General features: G+C 45.3%; 1 protein-coding gene across 4 annotated transcripts in view; it reads right to left on the bottom strand.

Annotated features, from left to right (window-relative positions):
* Positions 1 to 25,717, bottom strand: part of AGAP1 (ArfGAP with GTPase domain, ankyrin repeat and PH domain 1) — a 577,143-nt gene that overhangs the window by 169,575 nt on the left and 381,851 nt on the right. For all 4 annotated transcript variants that reach the window (XM_061122533.1, XM_061122535.1, XM_061122534.1 and 1 more), the window contains exon 11: positions 18,307 to 18,475. In XM_061122533.1, the coding sequence (XP_060978516.1) occupies positions 18,307 to 18,475 (169 nt within the window). The remainder of the gene's footprint in view (positions 1 to 18,306; positions 18,476 to 25,717) is intronic.

Raw genomic sequence — 25,717 nt, 5'->3', positions numbered from 1 at the left:
GACTTTGGTGGTCCTGGTGAGCAGCAAGAGGTGGAAACCAGGACCCAGCCACAAACAAGGCCCTCAACTGTCATTGCACGAAGCGATTAAAGAAGCAGAAAGATCCAGCTCTTAAAAATATATTTCTACCTTAAAAAATGATGCCGACTATATGCTGCTGTGGAAAGTGGGTGCATCCCGAATATCGCAAGGGAAATAGAAACTACAGCGGAAGCTCTTTAGCACCAAGGACCACCGAGATCAGAGATGCTCTTGAGAAGTGCACCTGCCTTGGCTCCTCGGCCGACCTTCGGGGGTCCTCAGCCAGCCAGCTCCCCGTCTCCCTCCTGGCTCAGATGTTCTGATTCTAGGACTTGCTCGAGCCCCAAGAACATGGAAAGCCTCACGTCCTGAATGATAGCTTCCAAACCAGTGCTGGCACCCGCTCCAGGGGCAGCAGGGGGCCAGGTGTGTGGCATCTCACAAGGATGGGGTGCCCAGGTTCAGCGAGGCGCCGCGAAGAGCCACTGCACATGCTCCTCGGGGTCTTCTCCACCTGCCATCACTTAGGGAGCTGTCCTTGGGTGCACTTCGGCCAGATCCCTGCACAACGGGGCACTGTAACAGGAGCTGAGCGGGTGCTCCCCTCGGGCAGCTCGGCAGGGTCTCCCCTGCACTGACGCCTGAGTCTCCCACCACCTTCTGTTCACACCTTCTCCCCTCTTGGGGAGGACACCCACCGGGCAGCATCCATCAGCTCAGGTACCTCTGGCTCCCTGCTCGGCTGGACCAGGTGGGAATACTAGAGTGTGAAGCGGGGGTGCACATGTCTGGGCTGCCTCCCTGAGTGGGCGCCCGGGGATCCCTGTGCTGGAGGCTCGCTGGGGGTCACTCCCTTCCTCTCCCTTTGGGTCTGGGGTGGTCCTGGTGCCACCTGCACTACGCCCTGGCGTCCCTCTGCCCACACCTCCGTCCCTTTGTAAAGAAACCCTTCTGACCAAAAAGGTGTGGTCCTCAGCCTTCTCTTCCCTGTGGGGACGCCCATCCCACGCACCCACCATTTAAGAGGGGCTCACAACCTCTCCCGAGGCGCTGAGGCCCTTTCTGGTTTCATCAGCAGAACTCAGAAAAACACTAACATTTTTGGGACTTCCCTGGGGGGTCCAGTGGTGAAGACTCCAAGCTTCCAATGCAGGGGGGTTGCAGGTTGGACTCCCTGGTGAGGGAACCAAGATCCCCACATGCTGGGCATGTGGCCAAGAAGAAAAATGCTAACATTTTTATGGTGGATGAAAGGAAAAGAAAGCAAACAGGAGGAAAAGCACAGGGATAAGACGCATGTGGGCTGTGACCCCACTCTGAGCCAGGCCCCCCCACCCCAGGCTGGGCTGCCCACAGGGATGCCTGCTGTTTAGTGAGAATGTTAAGGCGATGCTTCCATCCTCCCTTCAGTGCCCACCTGTACCTCTGACAAGTCCTTATCAAGGGTGGGCCTGTGTGTACTCAGTCATGTCCAACTCCTTGTGACCCCATGGACCCACAGAAGTCCACCAAGCTCCTGTGTCCATGGAATTCTCCAGGCAAGAATACTAGAGTGGGTTGCTATTTCCTTCTCCAGGGGATCTTCCTGACCCAGGGATGGAATGCAGGTCTCCTGCATTGCAGGTGGATTCATTACTGTGTGAGACACCAGGGAAGCCCATCAAGTGTGGGATTTATCCACAAAATCTCATTTCATACTACCTTTAGGCACATAAGGCCAAAACACCTGAAAAGCCAAGAATAAGCTCACCATCTATCCATCTTTGGGCTGATGAATCGATTAGGTGACTTTTCCTTTGTTCATTCTGTCTGGGGTGTGGCTCCGAGGACAACCAGCCGCAAACCCTCCTGACACATTTGCTTCCATCAAAAGGTGGACGGGATGATCTAAGTGTGTCTATCCCTGACTACTCAGTACCAGACTCCAGGAATAAGCGTCCACACACACTCAGGTGCCGAGCTCAACCTCAACTCCAGATCAGGGACACAGGAAACGTTCAAGTGGAGACATTCAATAAAGGGCTAATCTTAGGATGATTAGCTCTTCATCTTAAGGTCAAACATCTACCATAGGAAAGCGAAGGGGTGGATTCATTACAAATGTACACGCTAATGAAAAACTATGTGATGACGCTGATTGTACAAGTGGTTTTTCAACTTCCAGCTGCTTGCTGAATGACATTTTTAGCATAGTATGCTGCTGGTGGATCTGCTCTGGGGTTCAGATCCTGAGGGGACCCCCAAGGAACCAAACTGGGGTCTCTGGAGTGAAGAAATTCCTGTAAGGCTATGTGGTCCTGGTGTCTGATTGTAGAATCTGTATGAGACCCAAAACAGCTGTGTGGAATCCTTAGGCAAGCCCACGCCAAGGGCCCGCCAGCTGGCGAGGATCTTCTTATCCCTACATGCTCAGTCATGTCTGACTCTTTGAGACCCCATGGGTTGTAGCCTGCCAGGCTCCTCATGGGGATTCTCCAGGCAAGAATACTGGAGTGGGTTGCCATTCCCTTCTCCAAGGGATCTTCCTGACCCAGGGATCTAACCTGCATCTCCTGCAAAGGAGGCGGGTTCTTTACCACTAGTGCCACCTGGGAGTTTCTTCACTCCAGAGACCCCAGTTTGGTTCCTTGGGGGCCCCCTCAGGAGCTGAACCCCAGAGCAAATCCTCCTGGGAGGCGCTAGTGGTAAAGAACCCACCTGCCAAGGCAGGAGATGCAAAAGATGCAGGTTCGATCCCTGGGTTGGGCAGATCTCCTGGAGGAGGAAATGGCAACCCACTCCAGTATTCTTGCTTGGAAAATTCCATGGACAGAAGAGCCTGGAGGGCTACAGTCCATGGGGTCACAAAGAGTCAGACACGACTGAAGTGACAGGCATACAAAAGAATGAAATTCTGCCATTTGCAGCAAGATGGATGGACTTGGAGGGCATTAGGCTGAGTAAGATAAGCCAGACAGAGAAAGACAAATACTGCATGATATCATGCATACGTGGCACCTAAAAGCCACAACAAAGTGAGTATAACAAAGCAGCAGACACATGGGCAACAAAGGAGCTGTTACCAGCGGGGAGAGGGAAGGGGTAGGGACAAAAACTATTAGGTATAAAATAAGCTTGTACAACATGGGGAATATAGCCAATAGTTTATCATTCTAAATGGAGTATAACCTTTAAAATTGTGATTCACTATACCTGTAACTTGCATAATAACATTGTACTTCAATAAAAAATTTTAAACACATTTAAAAGGATAAAAAAATCAAACAGACATGTACCAACAATCCACCAGAACAACATGTATAAGAATGTACATGGCAGAATTATTCAGAATAGTTCCACACTAGAAACGGCTGAAATGTCCATCCATCCACCACGGGGATCTCGTGGGAGATCCTCAGCAGTAAGATGGAGTGGACCGTGACGTGGGCCACCTCAGGACAGACATCAGACAGGATGTGGGCCCACAGAAGACAGAGCCCAGGGCACCACCAGTCCTGGTTCCCACAAAACCATACCACGGGGCAAACCCAACAGGCAAACCCAACTGTGGAGCAGGAAATGAGACGAGGCCCCCCTCTTCATGTGTGAGTAGGGGGAGATGCAGGCAGTGGAGGGATGGGACCCAGGGGGCTTCCTGGGCTGCCGGCCACCCGCTGCAACTTGACCTCCACGCTCGTCACCCACATTGTTGTTTAGTTGCTCAGTCGTGTCTGACTCTTTGCGACCCTCGAGGACAGTAGCCCACCAGGCTCCTCTGTCCATTGGGTTTCCCAGGCAAGAATACTGGAGCGGGTTGCCATTTCCTTCTCCAGGGGATCTTCCCGACCCAGGGATGGAACCCACATCTCTGTGTCTCCTGCATTGCAGGTGGATTCCTTACTGCTGAGCCACAAGGGAAGCCCCATACACTTAGCTAGAACTTAGGAGTTTGCGCTTTCTAAGTGTATATTCTGGAGAAAGAAATGGCAATCCACTCCAATACACTTGCCTGGAAAATCCCATGGATGGAGGAGCCTGGTAGGCTACAGTCCTTGGGATCGCAAAGAGTCGGACACGACTGAGTGACTTCACTGTATATTAAATCAATGTAATTTAGTCCCCCCGCCCCCCCCGCCACCTCAAAAAAAACTCTTAAAAAAAGAAAAGAAAAAACTCATTTGAATGGTTTGTGAATGCAGAGGTCAGATCAGGAAGCATGAGAAAAAGTCATCAAGGAGCAAGGAGATAGTTTCACTAGCGTTAAGTCCCAAAGAGTGGTCCAGCCCTACGAAGTACGGGATGCTGGCGTCCAGAGGAAGGGAGGCACAAAGGGACCGCGTTGGTATCGTCTCAGTGGTCCCCCCCAGGGTCTGCATTATCACGACAGACATGGTCGACTTCCTGGTCCACTCTGAACTCAGAGGCCTGCTTCCTCAAAGACCCCTTCTCTGGATCATCTGGCCGCTGGCCTTGATGGGCAGGGGTGGCTGCATTACGATGCTAATCCACGGAGCCTCACGCCAGCCCCTTGATATGGAGATGTGTGTGCCCACTGGGCCGGCTGATTAGCGCAAGCTTCCATGTGTCAAAAGCGCCAGATTCTTCCCCAAGAATAATTTTAGCTTTACTTACATCCCTAAAGTGTGAGAGTTGATTTGAAAAGGTACTTACCTCCACCATATGCTATTTTTCTTTAAACAATTTGCATTTCAAAGTGAATATGGCATTTATAGCTGAATGAATATCAGTATGTTGCCTGATCTCACACAAGCATGAAAAAGATGCTGGTTTTCTATTGAACAAGAATGTTTTCATTCGCCAAATGACATCAAAGACAGAATTCCTCTTTTAAGCTATAGGCTTATTACATTAAAATAGCCTGTCCTGATTTAAAAAAAAAAATACCCTGAAATAAGGCTTTTCATAGCATTCAAATAGAGATTCATCAACAATCTTTTTTCTTTAAATACAGACTTCTGCTCACTGCATGTCCTGAGTTTGGTTTATCTTCCATAATGAGATTTGATCCTTCCTACCAGTGCTTCAACTGGGAAAACAATACTTGGCATTTGGCTTACTGGTGAGTCAGCCTGGAAAAGGGCAGAAACTCTTGGTGATGGTGATAATGAAGTTTCATGCAGTCTGAGAGTGGAGAAGAAAAACCCAAAGAGGATTCTGTGAGTGTGTGAGTATGAAACAGACCTTTATTTCCGTTGTGGGACTTTGTAATTTTTTAAAATAATCATAATTATAGGAAAAAGATTGATAGGTACTCACTCTTTCCCTCGGAGGTCTCACCCTTTGAAATACAGACTGCTCTTGGAGGCCTTTTTTTCATTCCTATGTGGCTTCAAATCTTATTAAAAAAATCTCAAGAGTTCAAGGTTACCATGTAAACCTATGGCTACGCCCCAGCCCGCTCTGAGCATGGGAGGTAAAACCAGGTTGGCTGGAATCAGGTCGGGACAGTGGAGGCCTTCCTAACGGCTACATCACTTCAAACTAGGCCTTCGCCATCTGTTCTGTCCTCTAATTATAAACCCAAAAATAATATAATTCACAACACTACCATAAAAAGTGAGATACAAATGATTTAAGTGCCTGTGAGGAGGGCCCATTCACCTCACTATTTGCATTGGAAATCTGCCCTCCTTTTGGCAACCAGGATTTCAGGCTAAGAGGATTTTTTTTTTTTTTCCCAAGGACACCTTCAGTAGCTTTTCTTAAAGATGCAGGCGTTCAGGACTCAGCACTATGTGACAGTTGTTTTGTAAAAGAGCACAGTTCAACACATTTACCACTGAGATAGGAATCTTGTGTTTCTCAGAATGCTATACATTTTGTTTATTTTTTGGTTGTATATCTTCTGCAGTATGCTTACTGGAGAAAAAAGAATATACAGAGTCCAGACTCAGGGGTAATGACAAATCTAATTACTACTAAACAAAATATTGTGGCCATGCCCAGAATTGAAAATCCTGGAATTAAGACAGTCCATGGTTATTTCCTAAAATGTGGAAATAGCTCATTTTATTCCAATTTCTCCCTGTTCTAAAGATGATGCCAAGGGGAAAAAAAAATGGGAGTATGCTTTGCTGTAGGAATTACTTATACTTATTTTGCAAGGTTATACAGATATGCAGATAATGTAAATTAGAAGTCTACCAGAATTGCATCAAATAGATCAACTCATTGTTGAACATGCACATATTTTTCTTAGTTATGACCACAGAAAAGATGTAATATTCTATTACACTTCTTTAATATAACTTCCCATCCATTTCTCCTTATTGTTCCAAAACCTTCATAATAATTTTAGATCTATAACATCTTACTGATTTAATGGGGATAACTTGCCATTAATGGAGATAACCTGCCATTAATGGAGATAACCTGCCATTTTCTTACCTCTGCATTGTTTTGACTGTTTGAAATTTCTCATTACTATAAACAATATTGCAAGGGACATCTACTTTTAGACAATTCCTTAGGCTGATATCCTAGAAGAGTTATATTAATGATTGGGTCAAACAGCATTAACATCTTTCTGACTCATGATATAGGCTATGAATTAATTTTCTTAATGACCAGTGTGGTGTTGGAGAAGACTCTTGAGAGTCCCTTGGACTGCAAGGAGATCCAACCAGTCCATTCTAAAGGTCAGTCCTGGGTGTTCATTGGAAGGACTGATGCTGAAGCTGAAACTCCAATACTTTGGCCACCTCATGTGAAGAGTTGACTCACTGGAAAAGACCCTGATGCTGGAAGGGATTGGGGGCAGGAGGAGAAGGGGATGACAGAGGATGAGATGGCTGGATGGCATCACCAACTCGGTGGACATGAGTTTGAGTAAACTCTGGGAGTTGGTGATGGACAGGGAGGCCTGGCGTGCTGCGATTCAGGGGGTCGCAAAGAGTCAGACACGACTGAGCGACTGAACTGAACTGAACTGAGTGGGCTAAAAGAAGATGGAACCTGAACAAACAAGTCAGGTCATAATTTGTAAAATGGACACAACAGTAACGATGATGATCATAGTGATGAGATAATCATAACAGCCCCTGAGGTTAATAATACAAGGACCAAATTACATAAAGCACTTTGTCAACTGCTAAGCTTCTGAAGATGGTAGTTGTTATTAATTTTGCCAATGGTGAGTTTTCCTTTTCCTTACAGTTTAGTTTTTTTCAGCAAAAATGGTGACACTGCTAATTTGTATTTGACTTTAAAATCTAAAAAGTCTGGATATTCTACTCCTGTTTCCTGTGTGGTGGCGTCCTGGTGTGTGTAAGTTGTCAGACTATTTGCCTTGTATCTGTGTTTTGCTGTTCTAGTGAACACTTTCCATGAGCCCAGGCACTCACTCACTGGATGGTGTTTCTTGAACCCCTGCTCCTGCACACGGACATGTACAGTGTTTAGCCTTGGGACAACTTGACCACACTCTTCCCACTCTTAGTCTCCCCAGCAGAGGTAATGCCGAAGTCATCAGAAGTAGAGTATATAAAGTGAAAGACAGAAAGAGAAGAAATCACGTGCTCGGGGCTAACGCAAGCAAAGGATGAAAGAGAGGACCTCATGGTGAGGACAGGCGAGCTGGAGCGTCCATGGCCCATCCCTCTTACATCTCGTCGCTGGGACGCTGCACCACCGTGGGGACGGATAGAATTTGATGTCTGCTACGATTTAGGATGACACCCTTAAGCCCATCAGAAGGTAAGTTCTAATAACTGGAAAGGGCTTTAAGTATTTACTCCAAAGACAAAGCCTGCGTCTTCCAGATGAGTGGTGTGGCATTCATTCTTGCCAATGACACTGGCACTTCTCATCCTGCCTGTTTATATGTGAGTGATGAACACGTGGCAACCACGCATTCTGAAGATGCTGACGGAGAGCAACCACCGCTTGTGCTTATTTACATGATGCTTCCTTAGCCACAAGCCATTTCTCAATACAGGTTCTATGAACAAGTTTATATGCAGTGGTTATAATGAGGTATGACAACATTACACAAAAGGAGGTTAACACTAAGGATTTTCTTTTAAGTAATAAAACATGAATTTAACACTCACACAGTCAGTTCAGTTGCTCACTTGTGTCCGACTCTTTGCGACCCCATGGCCTGGAGTACGCCAGGCTTCCCTGTCCATCACCAACTCCCGGAGTTTGCTCAAACTCATGTCCATCAAGTTGCTGATGTCACCCAACCATCTCATCCATCCCCTTCTCCTGCCATCTTCAATCTTTCCCAGCATCAGGGTCTTTTCCAATGACTCAGTTCAATAATGTTTAATAAAATACGAAGTCCAAGATTCTCATATCTTGTCTTCTAGTTCCTTATTTGGCTCTATGCCCTCAAGAACTTAGTTTAATTGTTCAGTCCCTTCTCTAACATGTTCTTCCTTCTCCATCTGATATATGCAATAGGTATGTTTTGCACAAAATTCCCTGTGACTGAGCAGCGCACTGTTTGAGGGCAGGTGTCTCTGGCTCTCACTGCATCTTATAAACCCTTTCAAGGAGGCGGCCGTGATGCCCACACCACGGCCCCATGCGCAGGCCTGTCCACCTGGACTTCCTCCTCTCCTCTGCAGGTCTCACAGAATCGTGTCTTAGGACTGAACGGAGACCCTGTCTGGGAGCAGTGAGGACGCCGAGGGACCCCATGTTTGCAACTGTGAGGATGTGAGGGGGCTACTTGCTTGTGAGTCAGGACGTTTGGGGGTTGCCTCCTCACTAGGAATATTCCAGAGAGGGGCAAGGTCTCTGCAGGCGTGGTTACTTGAAATGCCAGGCCACAAGGTTCAGAGCTGGTAAAACATCAGGACGACTAGTTTCTCCTCTGCCAATGTGGGAATGGTTACGTAGCAAGTAGGCCAACCATGGACTTGACTCTGGCACAGGAAGGCTCTAACCTGAGGCCCTGGTCCCAGCCAAGGCCCCGGCCAGCCTTCCTGAAGACCCGTGGGTCATGTACTGATGTCTGTCTCAGAGCTCTGCCTCCCCTAGCCCTTTTCCTACAGTCCTTCCATGCTGACTATTTTGCTGATCATGAAAGCATCGTATCAACAGCTGAAATCCTATTCTCCACTGAACACACGCATTTTTGAGAGGGGAGAAAGTCTCTACAGCAACTTTTATTTACTTATTGGAATATCTGTTCCCATAGAGATGTACAACTTAGTATTGCCAACATCCCTCGTATGTTTATAACAAAAATCATCAAGAATTAACTTGCTTTTGCCAGTTCTTACAGAAAGGAACACTCCATTTGGAGTTTAAATAACTGAAGATGGTTTCCTTAAACTGGAAGGTGTGGCTTTGATTTCTACATGAACTGTACCCCAATGGTCTGAACCACAGAATACTGCAACGGAGGAACTGTTATCTGAAAGCCGACATAGTTACCCTCAATATTTATCACTTACATCTCACATGACGGGTGATATCCAAGAATATTTACTTCATGCAAAAATAATTGCCAGGTCATGACATTAGGAGAGGAAAACAAAGGAAGAGAAATAGTGGTCTACATCTCAAAGAGTTTACAGTTTAATGCCGCAAATCATATAGCACACATTTGCCTAAACCTCAGTGGGAAAAACATATGAACAGAGAAACAACTAACAGTAAGAAGGCATTTCTCCTAAGAGCAGAAGACGCCGAATTAAATAATAGCTTGAGTCATTTCACTTCAGATGTCACCAACTTTCTCAAATTCTAGTCTTAGAGAAACCCCACGAGACATTTTTAACCTAAAAATAATGAATTAGTACTTAGCCACCAAAACCTAGCCCGCTGAAACCTGGTTTATGCAAGCAGACCTCACGATGTGATGCTGACTTGGGGGAGTATTCTCGAGCAAATTAATTCTCAACCAAGAAGGCAAGCATCTGCAAGCGTTCCGCCAAGTTACAGGAGTTTAGCCGACGCGTCCAATTTATAGACCGGCAGGTTCATGCTGTAAACAGAACCCAGGGTGTGGGCGATAATCGGGTGACCAAGGCAGTGAGAAGGGGTGAGAAGCCAGGCTCTGAAGTCCTAACAAGCCTGAGACGTGACCACCGGGAGGGGATCGCTCATCCGGCTCACAGAACAGGCTCTGGAGTTATTACCATGTCTCCTAGACCATCTGAAACTAAACAAAGAAAAACTTTTGTTTCTACGAGACAACCATGGATCCAGTTTTGATGTTGCGTGATTTTTTTTTTTTTAATAGCTATTACCACTGTAGCAGCAGCTTAGCGATTCGGCGTCTGCAGTGTGAGCAGTTTTGATAAACAGCCTCTGCGGGCCACACAACGGGGATAATGTATCCTTAAGTACCGCCAATGAGCTGCCATTCTGCACAGCCAATTACTTCTGTGCGTCTGTCACTCAAAGGAAAAATGACTGAGCCCATTAGATCAAACCTTTGTCACTGTTCCTAATGCACTCTTAGGCCTCATTAATCTCCGGGAGCAGCAACAGAGCCGCCGGTGTCTCATTGCCTCCCCCGATCAGGCCCACGTGAAGCCTCTCATCTCTCCCCCAAGTGCTCCGCGTTAATCAAGCTCTCCTTATTACCCCAGTCCCTGTCACGGCGGAGAGCGCGCTCCCTCTTAAATGCTCTCATTATGACCCATCTTTAGAGCCGGCTAAGTGGAAAAAAAAAAAAAAAGAGAGAGAGGAGAGGGAGAGAGGGAGAAAGAGGACGGGAGAGAAAGAGGAGAGGAAAAAGCAAGTCCGATCACATTAATATTCATGACAATAATTAGTATTCTAGGTCACTGAATATTCATGCTATTAGTTTGGTTTTTTATGGGTTTGCTGGATGTCCTGATTACTGAAGTGTGGAGGAAAACAGCATGGTTGAGACTTTCGATGTCAACGGCGGTTCAGTCCGCAAAACACGTTGAGATCCTTGCCTCCCCCCCACCCCAGAAAAAAAATCAGCTCGACCCTCGGGGATGGCTTTCCTATTTCAAAACCGCTGGGGGCCTGCGTGGGGGGGAGGTGGAGGAGAAGGGAGGGGAAAGGTTTCCCCCCTTTCACAGAGGTCCCAGCGTCAGTCTGGTGAGGATGAAAACACACCCACAAACACCCAACAAAAGACGCACTTTGGGGACCACAAGACAGCTGTCATCTCGAGATGGAACGCTGCAATCAGAAGCTGGGGAGGACAGGAATAGAGAGAGGGTGGACACACAGAACCAGAGCAGGGTGCCCCGTGGAGATTCGGGGACGTCCTGATGGGGACATCTCCTGCTGCCATCGTGGGCAGAGCTGGGGGGTGGGGGGCAGGGGTTTAGTAAGTCTAAGCCACTAAGTCTACCCAACGGCTAAATAAACACTTCATGGCACCTGCAAAATTAATTCAAAGACCTAATTTCTCAACTCTCTTCCTTTTCTTCACTGGTGATGAGCAGGACTATCATGATGGATTCCTGACACAGTGCTGAAGAGTCAGGCTTTGGAAAGGCACAGGTTGTGTTATCTTTAAAGGGATGGAGGTAGGCACTGTTCTCCCGTTTTTGAGATGAGGAAGTTGGGGGTTTAGAGACAACTGCACAAGGTCCTAAGATGGGGGAGGCAGCATTCAGTTTAGTGACTCCAAAGCCTGTGCTGTTGGCCCTTACGTTTTCCTGCTTTCTATTGAAATGTCAAAATAACTGTCAGAGCTGACATAACTCTGTATTCAGTCATATGTGGATACAGTTCTACCAACCTGGCCCAAAACTCATGTCAAAAAGTATTTCTGGACATTTGACCACCTACTCTGGAAAAGTTCTTTTCAGAAAGTTTAGTCGCTCAGTCGTGTCCGACTCTTTGCAACCCCATGGACTGTAGCTTAAAAGGCTCCTCCGTCTATGGGATTTTCCAGGCAAGAGTACTGGAGTGGGTTGCCATTTCTTTCTCCAAAGGATCTTCCCGACCCAGGGATTGAACCTGGGTCTCCCACGTTGTAGGCAGATGCTTTACCGTCTGAGCCACCAGGGAAGTGGAAGTCCTTCCACTTTCTCTGGAAGCATCCCTGAAATGACAGGTAGATTCTCTAAAATGTGACTTCTGATAGGTTCCCTTAGAATGGCAATGTAGGACTTCCCTGGTGGTGTGGTGGATAGGAATCCACGTGCCAATGCAGGGGACATGGGTTCGATCCCTGGTCTAGGAATATCCCACATGCTGCGGAGCAACAAGCTAGTGAGCCACAATTACTGAGCCAGTGCTCTAGAGCCCACCAGTCGCAACTACCGAGCCCATAAGCTGCAACTACTGAAGCCCGCATGACTAGAGCCTGTGCTCCACAACAAGAGAAGCTACAGCCACGAGGAGCCTGTGCACTGCAGCAGAGAGTACCCCCCGCTTGCTGCAACCAGAGAAAGCCCGCACAAACCATCAAAGATCCAGCACAGCTAAAACTGAAAACAAATAAACAAAAAGAATGGAAAAGGCACATGCTGCCCTGGGCATCCTGAGAAAGTGATCTTGGAGGAAGGGAACGATGTGATGGGGAAGGGGGAATTTAATCAGGTCTGAATCAATAAATATCTTCTGGATTCTCCTTCTTCTTGTTGGAGTAGATGCTGAAGTAATTTTTTCAAAAATCCATTGAGAGGGAAATGTCCTATATCCATGTATGTTATCCAAAAATATTTTCTTTCTGCCTTCACACTTGATTGATAATAGTTTGACTCTACATAAGCTTCTAAATTCAAAATGATTTGTCCATGTAACAAATACAAGGTGTCGCTCTTGAGAAGGCCAAGGTCTATAAGAGTTTTCTTCCTTGATAGGTTAACCTCAGTCTTTCCTTAACTTGGATGCTTTGGGGAACTTGTCCATGTTGACAGAGCTTACTCTCCCATCCAATTTGATACTTGACTCTTCAAATGGGAAGACGCTGGCATTTTCTTGGTCCTCTCCAGCATCCTTTCTTCTGTTATATCTTTGATTGCCAGCAGTATCTTTAGCCGTGTACTTTATAGTTTGTAATCCATTTACTCAAATCTTTATTTTTGCAATTTCCCCCCTTAATTTCTCCTCAGAGCTTTCTCCTCAGGTTTTTCATACACTCTTTTGTTTGCTTCATCTTGTGAATGCAAGAAGCAACCTCTTAAATCTTTCTGATGATAGCACTTGTTGCTGCTTAGTCACTCAGTCGTGTCTGACTCTTCTGCGATGGCAGCCTGCCAGGCTCCTCTGTCCATGAGATTTCCCAGGCAAGAAGAGCTGAAGTGGGTTGCCATTTCCTTCTCCAGTACATCTTCCTGACCCAGGAATTGAACCTGTGTCTCCTGCTTGGCAGGCAGATTCTTTATCGCAGAGCTACCTGGGAAGCCCTGATAGTAAGTTGTAATTTCCATTTGCAGTGGAGTCAGGAGCCTCCCCATCTTCACTGCAGCCCTTCTGCTCTGGTTAACTCGCAAGTCCCAAAATGAGACCCAGGCTGGGTCCACAGTATGCAGGTATGACAATGTGTTTTTCCTCCTCCTTCCCAACCCCCTGGCAAAACGTGATGTTAATATCATCAGATTTCCAGCATTTCAATGTCTGAGATGTAGTCAGCATTACAATACTGGCAAACCACTCCCCAATACTAGGAATAGCATAAGGCTCACCCTCCCCCCAAGTAATTTTCTATCCCATTGCCCCTTTTAGACCCACCAGCTTCAGTGGTCTTATTTGTGTGTTTATTGTCTGACTCCTCCAGCCCCCACTGGCGTGTACAGCCCTTGGAGGGAGGGTCTCGTTCCACCCCCTGAAACTCCAGAGCACTAATCAGGGCTGGGCAGGCAGCAGGCTCAGTAAGGATGGTAAGGGGATGGTACAGGAGGCAGAGCAATACACTACCCAAATCATCACACTTGTTGAGATAATCTAAAAGTCAACATCGACACAGTTAGGCATCATGAGACTTGAAAAGCAGAATGCATCATGACTGCACACTAGAAAACCAAGAGAAACATCTGGATAATTATTTCAACTAAGAAAGAGTTAAGATGGCTGGATATAAAAAATACAAAATTTCAGAGCTTTCTTATTTCTTACCAATTAGATGATATAATAGACACCCCCCACCAAATATAACTTTCACATTTCACCAAAAATTATAAAGTGATAGAATGGACTAACAGTAATCTGGTCTATCCTAACAGTAATAGAATAAATTAACATACAGAGGGGTATATAATAAGTTTGAATAAATGGGAAAGAAGTGTGTTAGAATAAGAAACTCAATATAGCTAAGATGTCAGTTCCTCTATTACTAATTCATAGATTAACAGCATGACAATTAGAGTCACAATGAGATTATTTTTAGGGGGAAGAGAAGGTTTCAAGTTATTCTGAAGTTTATTGGAAAAAAAATAAATGGGTGGCAATAACCAAGAAAAACTATAAAATCAAAGAGTAATAAGAAACTATGTTATAGGTTATATTACCAGGTATAAATCGAGCCATGAATCTAAGACAGTGGAGGAAATCCACACAATGTGGAGAAAGTAGGTCAATGGAATAAAATTTTAAGCCCAGAAACATAACTAATTTGATTAAATGAGTTAGTTGCACAAGAAAGGAGACAAAGAGAGTCAGCAGCAAAAGGAAATAACAAAGAGAGAAAGAAGAATTAGTTATGTATTTGAATAAAAAGTTTAACTAGGTTTCCTATTACACATAATAGACTCAAACAAATTAGAGGTTAAATATAAAAAAGGGAAAAAGAACAACAATAAAATTATAAAGCTCTGAAATATATATGTGTGATTTATGATCTTATTTCAGGATTATTAAAGGCTTTCTAAATACCTAAAATAGAAACTATAGGAGTACACGTCTTATGATTTTATTATATACCAAAGGGGGAGAACCTCTATATGTAAATAAGACCATAAAATCAAAAAAGCAAATAGTAAACTGGGGAAGTATCTGCAAAATATATTACAGAGCGTTAATGTCCTTAATATACAAAGAGATCTTACATGTCAATAAGCAAAAGACAAGTGCCTAGTGCAGCAACGGGCAAAGGAGACATCTAAACAATACAAGATAAGAAACACAGGTGGCCGAAAGACAGAGATGTTCAACCTCAGCACGAACCGAAGGAATCCAAATAAGCGAGGCATGAAATACTTTTTATTGCTTCTGAGATTAGCATAGACTCTAAAAGTGTGTAAAAGTGAAATGAGCACTCACTTTATAGACAGAAGTTTATTTTATATAAAACCTCTTTAGAAATGAATTTGGAAATGTGTAACAAGAATCTTGTAAATGTTTCTATCTGTTTACTGAGTCACTTCAACTACAGGCTTTTATTCTAAGACATTAGTAAGTTATGCACAAAGATTTCAGAATAAGTGTATATCAGGTCAGGCCTATGTGAATGTAAAAGTTACTAGAAGGGAAGGCACAAAACATCGATCTGATTCAATAACATGAAGATAGAAAATGAATAGAAACAAACAAACAAAACAAGCTAAAAAGAAACATCAGTTAATCCAGAGTTCTAGACCAAAATGGCAGAATTCTAATGAGTTGACAGTGAAAGATGAGGTTAAGTAGCGTGGTAAGATCTTTGTCAAGTTGCTGTAAAATAACTAACGCCTATCTTTCAGCTAAAAAAAAAATCCATCTCTTAAAAGCAGCAATGATTTACTTTGAATTAAGTTTGCTGGGTTGGAATTCTTCCTATGAGACAGTTCTGTGAACAAGAGGGCAGAAATCGCTCTTGCTGGACCCCCGTTGATGACACTGTCCAGGGCTTAGCTGAGGGCACCACACAGCCGGGAGCCCTGTGACCAAGAGGGCCTCCTTCCCCTAAGTGGTGCTGGGCTCCGGCGGGTGTCATATTCCCACTTCTGAGTCCCTACTTGTTTTTGTCTTTTTTTTAATTAATTTATTTTAATTGGAGGATAATGACAATACCATGACGGTTTTTGCTGTACATCAACATGAGTCGACCACGGGTATATATGTGTCCCCCCACCCCCAATCTTGAATCCCCCTCCTATCCCCTTCCCCACCCTATCCCTCTGGGTTGTCCTGGAGCACCGGCTTTGGGTGCCCTGCTTCATGCACTGAACTTGCATTGTTCGAGTCCCTACCTGTATTCCAAGGAGGATGAAAAATCTACCAGGCTCCCTGAATGGCAATGCACCCGGTGTAGGCTGATTACCCGGTTGTAATAAACCGAGGGTGTGACCGTGGAAAAAGGATTTCATTTGTGCCTCCCATTCACCCAACAGCAAGACTCTTAAAGAGAAAGCAACTGGACATTGCAAACTCAATCCCTTGGCTGAGGCCCACGACATAACATCTCCTGAGGATGTGATAAGGTTTATATGGCATTGGTGTGTTTTCTGTTTGTTAACAAACAAGACATTTTCCTTAGGACAGGAAGTGGTGGTTAAGCTCCAAAGAGCACAAATAGCAAGATGACGTTCAAACCCCAAATCTCACATAGCCCACACAGCTTCAAATTGTCAGGACTCTTTCCTCATCCTACTTGCCTGGCAAGCTCCCACCCTTTCTTCCCACACTCACAGACATTCCCTGGAAGCCTTGTCCCATCTCCTGGGGTGCAGCCAAGCTCATCACCTTGGGCCTTCACACCCCCTTACCTGCCCCGACTATGGGACTGCACTGATTCATCTACGCATCTCTCCCACCACCCAGAGGCTGAGATTCCGGAAGGCAGGAATAACACCTCATATTTCTGCTCCCCCGGAGTGCAGGACAGTGACCAGCACACATTAGAAACTTCATACATGCTTGTTGATTTGAATAAATAAATGGAGAGACGTGGCATGATGGTTAGAAGAGGAAGTGGAAAGTTGGTGAAAGGGTTGCATAGAAGTTCTGGAGGTCAGGAACTTGGGATTCACACAATGCACAATCCCTGGCATGGGACAGATACTCAATAAGTACTTTTTGAACAACAAAAAAAACAATAGATTAATGATGACATCAGCTTTTTATTCACTATAGAAAAATAATTTTTTCTTGGGTACTTTTCTCTCTTCCCATAAAGTTAGCACACCATCCTGAAAGGGAAAATTCACATATCTCTTGGAAGGAAGGTCAGTAGGCCAGGAGATCCCAGAGGGTAACCTTATCTGCTTCCTGGAGTGAACTAATGTCTCTGTTACGAGAAAGCCCAGTTTTACTTTGATTAGTAGCAACAGTTGACATTTGTGTGGTGTTTATGAGTTTCCGCAGTACCTGCCATCACACCTCTGTGACGGAGGCAGGCCAGGCCGGATCAGCCTCATGGAAAGCGTGGTCAGTTACCTACCCAGCACCTCGCAGCACCCGGCAGTAGAACACAGGCTGGCGGACCCCAAATTCTGTCTCCTTTTTATTAGCCTCCTTTTGCCAACAATGTCATTCACACCGTGGAACGATGGGGTCAGCATCATTCCTCTTTAAAAGCATTTAGCATTTCAGAAAGGAAAAAAGGCAGCGTGTTTAAGAGGCAGGGACACATGTTAGGAATGACTACAGCACAGAAATCTATTTTGAGAAAATCGGATGTAAGCTGGAGACAAGAAAAGAAACAACTGAAATCTGTGAAGGGATTCCATTTGTTGGAGGAGTCCGAGTTTGTGGGTGGGAAGACTTTAAGTTCTTCTCACCACCTTTCCTCTGATAAGAAATCACGGAAGGCAAAAGCCAGAGCATGGTTTGCTAAGACTCTTAAACAACAATGAACCACAATACCCTGAAGGGCTTGCATTGCACCCCGAGGCTGGGAATTTCTCAACACATCTATTTCGAGAAACACTGATTTTCTCTGATGATGAACGAAAGACAAATCCTCCTTTAAAAGAGAATGCAAAAAACCAAAGGTGTGTCGAAGAAGACGTAACCGTGACAATACAAAACCGAGAGAGTCTGAAATTTTGTGCAGGTCCAATGGTTTCCTTTAAATCTTGCTCCAAACTGGTATTTCCATTTTTCTATACACTTTTACGACAAATTAGTTAGGACTAATCCTTGACACTCTAACAGTGAATTGATGTTTTTCAGAGGGCCCTTAAATCCTCCATCACGTGTAAGATGCAACTTTCAACCGCCCAGCCCCGGAAAAGCCTAGTGGTCCATGCATCTGTGACTCAAAGAGCCACAGTTTGCTTGTGGGCAGTCCTGGAACCCAAGGGTGTTGGGGGAACAAGCACCCACGGAAGACACGAGAGTGTGTCCCTTAGCCTACAGTCTAATGGGCAAAGCCTCCACTTAACCCGAGAAGCTCAGCACTGTCTCCCACATCGGGGCCACCCATCACTGGAGTCGGGCCGGATCTCTTCGGCAGGTCGGCTGTGAGCTTACCTGAATTTGGTGAAATGTGCAAGCTGCTCATGTCCTTGGACAGGCCGTTGGTTTTTGGGCTGGAGATGGGTGCGCAGGCCGACGTGGCTCGGGGGGGCCTCTTCCCTGGGACTTTCACAGTGGTTCTCAGAAGATCAATCTCTTTACCGTGAACATTCTGCATGTAATCCTGTTCAAAACGTTAAACATCCAAGAGAGATTAAAAGGGAGACCTTCTACAATCTAGGACAAAAGGTTCTATGAGACATCATGAGTCGTCATCCTATGACCCCTCCTCGGTGGTGAGCGCTTTAAAAAATAAGGAGGCTTTGATCTGTCTTGTCCTGGTGGCATCATCATTACACTGAAATCAGCTCTGCCTCTGTGTCCTGAACTAGCCCAGGCCCTGGAGATACAGGAGACGCAGTAGATGCTTCTATGCAGGAGGATAAAGACAATAAGTACAGACGTGAAATCCTACTCTGTGAGTTGATACTTATCAGATGGCACGTGAGGAGCCTGGGCTCTTCCTGTGAGTTGCAGGGAAAATTCCATGGAGTAGGAACTATTTTGTAATAACCTTTTTGTCTCTGATGGCGACACCCCAGAATGTCTAGCTAAGACTGAAGTTGTCTGCTGGGAACTCAGGTAAACACTCTAAGAGGCCAAGCGTTTTGTTCAGGAAGATGTCTGAGGGGTCAGTGGCAGGGTGCTGAAAAAACATGGAGGTCCCTGATGGATGTACAAGAGCTGGATGTTCAAGCAGAAAGCACATCATTTATATTCAGTATGAGGTTTCTTCAAGGGATTCACTGTACTCAGAAGCAGCGTCTTGCTGCTGTCTGTGTCTTGGAGGTGAACGACTAGCAGTTATCATGAAACTAAAGAGAAGTCTAGGTACACAGTGAGTTCTCTGGGCCGTCATCCAATTCCACGTGGAGGAAAACAATACTTAGGAGTCAGCTGATGGACGGGGAGAGAGGAGATGGCGACTGAGAGCCAGGGTGAGGAGTCTCTTGGCACATTAGGGCTTATTGATCTTTTCATGCATTTTTATGGGCAATAAGCCCCCTTGTCTCTGCAGACATATCATTAAACCAACATCACACACTGAGAAATGATGCAGTCTATCTAAATCACTGTTGGGTAACTAATATTTCAAGTGTTTTAAGATTAATCAGGGAAGGAAATGAACAGATTCCTTCCTTGGCAGAATCCTTTGTGTGTGTTTGCTAAGTCGCTTCAGTCGTATCTGACTCTGTGCGACCCCATGGACTGTAGCCCGCCAGGCTCCTCTGTCCATGGGATTCTCCAGGCCAGAATACTGGAGTGGGGTTGCCACTTCCTCTTCCAAGGAATCTTCCTGACCCAGGGATCGAACCCATGTCTCTTATGTCTCCTGCATTGGCAGGCGGGTTCTATTTACCACTAGTGCCACCTGGGAAGTCTGGCAGAGAATCCTGGGGGCATTTGTTTTATGATATCAAAGAAAAACCAATACATATGTATTTAGTATAAGCAATCAAGTTCAAGTCAATCTAATTTTAGAAGGACTACCAAAGGAGCCAGTATGTGGGCTGCAAGGGACCCAGGGAGACGGGAGCAGTGAGCTGTTTCCTTATAGCGGCCCGTCAACAGGGTCAGTAGATGCAGGGAGAAAAGGTGATGGTCTAGCAGCAAACTGCACAGTCAGAGGGACCAGGAAAGTCGGTCAAGGTGTGTGACGGACGCTCAAGAGGAGACACAACGTACTAGGGAAGCCAAGAGAAGGACCCCACTGGCTTCTTTTAATTGCAAGACAAGGTCAGTATTTCAGGAGGTGAAGCAGCTGAGAAGCAGGGACTGGTCTATCCAAAATCAGGAAGTTTTCTGATAGAAATTATGGCCCAAGAAAGAATCCAAAGTCTAAGATTCCAACACAGGGCAGGAACCCAAATTGAGTTGTCAGGACAGACAGAGCCGTCCTCTCTCGGCCATATGCAGGAGGGAGGACCAGCTAAGCGTCACACCTCCCCCTGGAATTATGCAGTTGAGAGTCATGGCCACGTGGGGGCCACCCCAAACTCAGGAAAGGGGCTGGGAGAATTCTCAACAGAGGAGGAGGAAGTGCTGGAAGAGAAACTCCATCACACGAGGGGAGCCTGTGATGAGAATACAGAACCCCAGAAGGTTTGGCGAGCACCAGCCCAGCAAGAGAAGATGCAACAGGGTCATAGGCGACCGCCCAAGGACAGACCTAATATGGCCAATTCTTAGCATAGAACAGAAGCTCCAAAAGCCACGGCTGGACTCAGGAGGAATGTGGGACTGTAGACAGATAAAGGATCAGGGGCTGCACCACAGCGGGGGCGAACTCAGACCAGCTCCTCCAGGGAGGGGCGAGGCTGGGCCTTCCTCAGTGATGATACACCATCCGGATGGAAGCGCCTGCACCGGCTCGGACGCTGTCAGTCGGGGAAGCCGGGGGCATAGGCACTGATGCATCCGGGTCTGGACCAACTGGGCATGTCATTTCCCATCTCTTGGTGGGGGGGGACATCTGCCAGGGTTGGCCATGGGCATGTTGGAAGGAGAGTTATCACGGGTTTCAGGAAGGGAGATGCTGTGTCCAACTGGGAACAGACTAAAGACTCCACTTGAAAGTTAAGATGCTTAGAAACTGCTAGAACCTGCCCCCCCCACCCCCAACATCCACCACAAATATTATTTACTATGAAAAAATTGTGACTTCAAAAGGATGAGGACAAAGGATAGAAAGAAAGTCATTATCCTTAAATTAGGCTGAAGGGTAAGGCAGATGGGAGGAAACACCGAGGTCTCGTGATGCAGCTCATCAAGAGGATGGCGAACAAAAAACACGTGGAAGAAGTGACCTTCAGTCAGCACAGGACCAAGGGTCAAGGGCATTGTGAAAAAAAGGTTGTTCTCAAGCAGTTTGCATTTACTTCCCTTGATACCTACTGAAGAGGGGCAAACCTCAAGTTTCAAAACCAAAGTTAGGACTTGTAAATAATGAATTCCTTCTTGCATAGTTACTCCTTTAAAAATATCAACTTGCTATAACTTTCTTCTTCAATGCCAATTCTTAACAAATTAAAATACAATAACAGGAGTGTAATTGAGCATTTATGGCTTATGGGCTCTGAAATGAGCCTAATCAGAGAGTGACTAAGCCTCAGCATGGCCTCCTTTTTAATAGGCATGTTTTAACATACAATAACCAGGATATTTTATTTAAAATTATTATAGAAATGTACCAAGTGCCAGCTCTCCAGATCTGAATGCGGCGAAGGGACCCATTTATCTTTGGCTCAGCACGGGCTGAGGGAATCTGTTTTTCCTGCCTGGGTTAGGCACTTCAAAGCACAGAAGAATTAGTTCTTAAGAAATTCAGAGGGTAAGTTTGGCAGTTCCTAAATTTCAAGCCTCTAACATTGCTAAAACCTTTACAAGATGCATTTCCTAGTCCACACAAGTCTTTCAGCTTGGTGTTTTCAGAAACAGGTGGATACCTGAATCAGTGGCTTCTAGCTTCTCCCAAGAGAAACCACAGGGGGATTTTTTGGTTTTGAAAGAATTACCCTTTTCATCTGGCCCCATCTTGGGACTTGAGGAATTGAAGCTACAACCTCTAAATAATGTCGCCTCTTTAGAAGTGGGACGTGGGGCACAGTGGTCCAAAGTAGGGACCTCGCAGGGCGAAATAAAGCCTGCGAGCCTGATTTTGATATGCAAATGTTCCAGATACATCCCTTCCCCGTGTTCCTGGTAGAAAAATGCTGATCGAGGATAAAAGGGGAAAAAACCCTTTAACAAGGCATGAGGGTAATTCAAAGCCAAGTACTTTTAAACAGCACTTAACAAGTCCCTGGGGCCCACTCAAGAGCCCAGCCCCCCAGAGGTGCCATCTCCTGCCCCTCAACAGCTTGAAAAAGTAGTAATTGCAAACCTATTTGCATTTTTCTTCTCAAGTTGTCCGTGCTCGTCGCCTGGATTATTTTTTGCAAGCAGGCACCGGAGCGGAGGGACCCATCCCCGACCGGGTGGATGGAGCTCGGTAACCGCGCCTGGCGCCCCCCTGCCACCCGGCTCCGCACCTTTGCCATCCCTTGTTTTTTACATTTTCCTCCTAATTATGTTGCATCTATTGCCGTACACTTAATTAGCTGCATTAATGTGATTTCTTTTCACATAGTCAAGCAATTAAGAGCTATGATTGAGTTTCATTCAATTAGCCTCAACAAACATGCTAATTGATGTCCCAGATGCAAATGAGGTACAGCGAGGGAACCTGCTAGCAACTGAGAGCGTGTCAGGGACCCGCAGCTTCCAGCTTGCTGACGGCAGCGTGGCTCCACGTGGCTCCCACCTTCCTCGGGCCGCCTCTGGAGACGGCGCAGAGCCCCGAGCACCGCGGTGGGTGTACCAGATCCCTCCCGACTGGAGCGTTAATGAGTGCGCCGCGGTAACGGTTTTGTCCTAAAATCTCACGGTTACAACTTTCCAGGACAGGAAGGTCATCACTGAAGAGCACTAAGTCCCAGCCAGGAGACTGGTATCAAGTCCCTATCAAACAAACAAACAAACAAACAAACAAACAAACACCTTCCAGGAGTTCTCCCCATGTAGCCAAGGGAACAATGTGTGAGTCTCATCTTGGCCATCCCAGAGCCCTGTGTGTGTGTGATGGCCTACAGTTCTCAGTAAATGGTGAGTTCATCTTAGTCAGCTTGGGGGCATTTGGCCCTTGAAGTTAAGCTCAAAATACAGCAATCCATCAATAGTCCCTAAAAATACTCTTACTATATTGATTCTCACTGCTTCCCATCCCTTTGTTACCTTTGGCTGTCTGGTGAAAGATGGTTTGCTTCATGTGTTCATAAGGTACCAAAAAGCAGTTTAACAAGATCTCAGAGCGAACCCCAAATGCATCCATGATGTGATTGGCATCTCAAAGTTAGATCATCAGAATAAAACACATAGCTCTGAAATGCAATCAACATCACTCCAATTTCACATATACTTTTTAAAGGTATTAAGACTATTCGTTTCCATAATTACATGATGGAAAAAAATTACAGGAATCTGTATTCCAATTAAGTTTTCTCAATAAGTTCTGGTTCCTAACTGTACATAAAATGTTGAGAAATTTACAATTTTCTATTACTATCTAATATGTTGTCTAAGTGAGATAACTGTTAGGACAGACCAATGCTTTGCTTTGGTCTTTGTGTCATGGCTAATCTAATCAAGCATTTTCTCCTTGCATAATCTAAGTTCAGCAATCCTCCAAGTGTGGTCTTCAACACCCTATCAGGGGATTCACAAGTTCAATATTATTTTCAAAACAACCCCAAGACATTGTTTGCTTTTTCCCTGTGTTGAAATTTGCTTTGACGGTGCAAAAGCAGTATGAGTAATAAATACTGATGACTTCTCAGCATGGAGCAAGACCATGGTAACCAGGTTGTGCTTTGCACATTGTCTTTATTTTACTGATTCCTATGCTTTCAAAATAAAAACAAAAATCAGTTTCATCCAAGGATGTTCTTAATAAACCAAAACCTACCAATTAAAAGCAACTGTAACCCCTGAGCCTTTAAATTTCTCGGGTGGTGCCACGGCAAGTACACTCCAGGGTGGCTGCTGCACTTTGAAAGCAGGAATGCTCTTCCCGAAGTGTTTCATTCACAAGCTGAATTTGTCACTTGTTTGCTGGGGCAACACTTCTACTTGAAAGAAGGACTATGTCAGACACTAACTGTGGTGATTCAGTCTTGGGTGCTTGGCAGATATTTTCTTGAAAATGAACAAAGTAAGTACTGCAAGGAAAGCAGCTGACAGTATTTGTGGCCAGTGATAGAATTTGAGCTTTCTAGTGATGAAGTGAAGTTTGAAAACTTGTAACTCTCACCATGAGATTGATACCTTCCAAATACCCAGAGACTTTTTTCTGACAAGACTGGTGGTGATATTAATGAATGTGATTTGGGTGGTATTAAAAGACCCTGATTTAGAAAAGGCAGAGGGACTAGAGACCAAATTGCCAACATCCATGGATCATCAAAAAAGCAAGAGAGTTCCAGAAAAACATTTACTTCTGATTCATTGACTACATTAAAGCCTTTGACGGTGGATCACAAGAACCTGTGAAAAATTATTAAACAGATGGAAATACCAGACCACCTGACCTGCTTCCTGAGAAACCTGTATGCAGGTCAAGAAGCAACAGTTAGAACCGGACATGAAACAACAGATCAGTTCAAAATTGGGAAAGGAGTACATCAAGGCTGCATATTGTCACCCTGCTTATTTGACTTATAGGCAGAGTACATCATGAGAGGTGCCAGGCTGGATGAATCACAAGCTGGAATCAAGATTGCCAGGAGAAAGATCAACAATCTCAGATATGCAGATGATACCACCCTCAGGGCAGAAAGCAGAGAGGAACTAAAGAGCCTCTTGAAGAAGGTGAAAGAAGAGGGTGAAAAAGTTGGCTTAAAACTCAACACTCAAAAAATTAAGATCATGGCATCCAGTCCCATCACTTCAAGGCAAGTAGATGGGGAGAAATGGAAATGGTTGATTTAAAAGACACTTGCTCCTTGGAAGAAAAGCTAGGAGAAACCTAGACAGTGTATTAAAAGACAGAGACATCACTTTGCTGACAAAGGTCTGAGTGGTCAAAGCTATAGTTTTTCCAGTAGTCATGTACAGATATGAGTGTTGGATCATAAAGAAGGCTGAGTGCTGAAGAATTGATGCATTCGAACTGCGGCAGTGCTGGATAAGACTCTTGAGAGTCCCTTGGACCACAAGCAGATCAAACCAGTCAATCCCAAAGGGAATCAACCCTGAATATTCACTGGAAGGACTGATGCTGAAGCTGAAGCTCTAATCCTTTGGCCACCTGATGTGAAGAACCAATTCATTGGAAAAGACCCTGATGCCAAAGATTGAAGGCAGGAGGAGAAGGTGGTGACAGAGGATGAGATGGTTGGATGGCATCACTGACTCAATGGACATGAGTTTGTGCAAGCTCTGAGAGACAGTGAAGGACAGGGAAGCCTGGTGTGCTGCAGTCCATGGGGTTGTAAAGAGTCAGACATGACTTAGCAAGTGAACAACAACTCGATGAAAAGTATTGCCATTTGGAAATCCGTGTACCTCAGTTAAACAAGCTTTCTCAAATGACTGGTGCTGAATGTCACATGCATGGATACAAGTTCCTTCAAAGTGCAAGATAGGTCATTGAATTTTAAATCAGCAAGGAAGGAAAAATTCATTGAATTCCTAAGCTTTAAGAAACTGTCACACGTTGAGTTTTGGTGGGGTGTCCGAGAAGACCCACAATCTGAAATGGCTATTAAAGTGCTCCTCCCTCAACCCTCCTACACTGTTGGTGGGAATATAAATTGGCGCAGCAGTATGG

This window comes from Dama dama, chromosome 20, assembly GCF_033118175.1.
Source record: "Dama dama isolate Ldn47 chromosome 20, ASM3311817v1, whole genome shotgun sequence".
NCBI lineage: Eukaryota > Metazoa > Chordata > Mammalia > Artiodactyla > Cervidae > Dama > Dama dama.
This window is presented reverse-complemented; position numbering and strand designations above follow the sequence as displayed.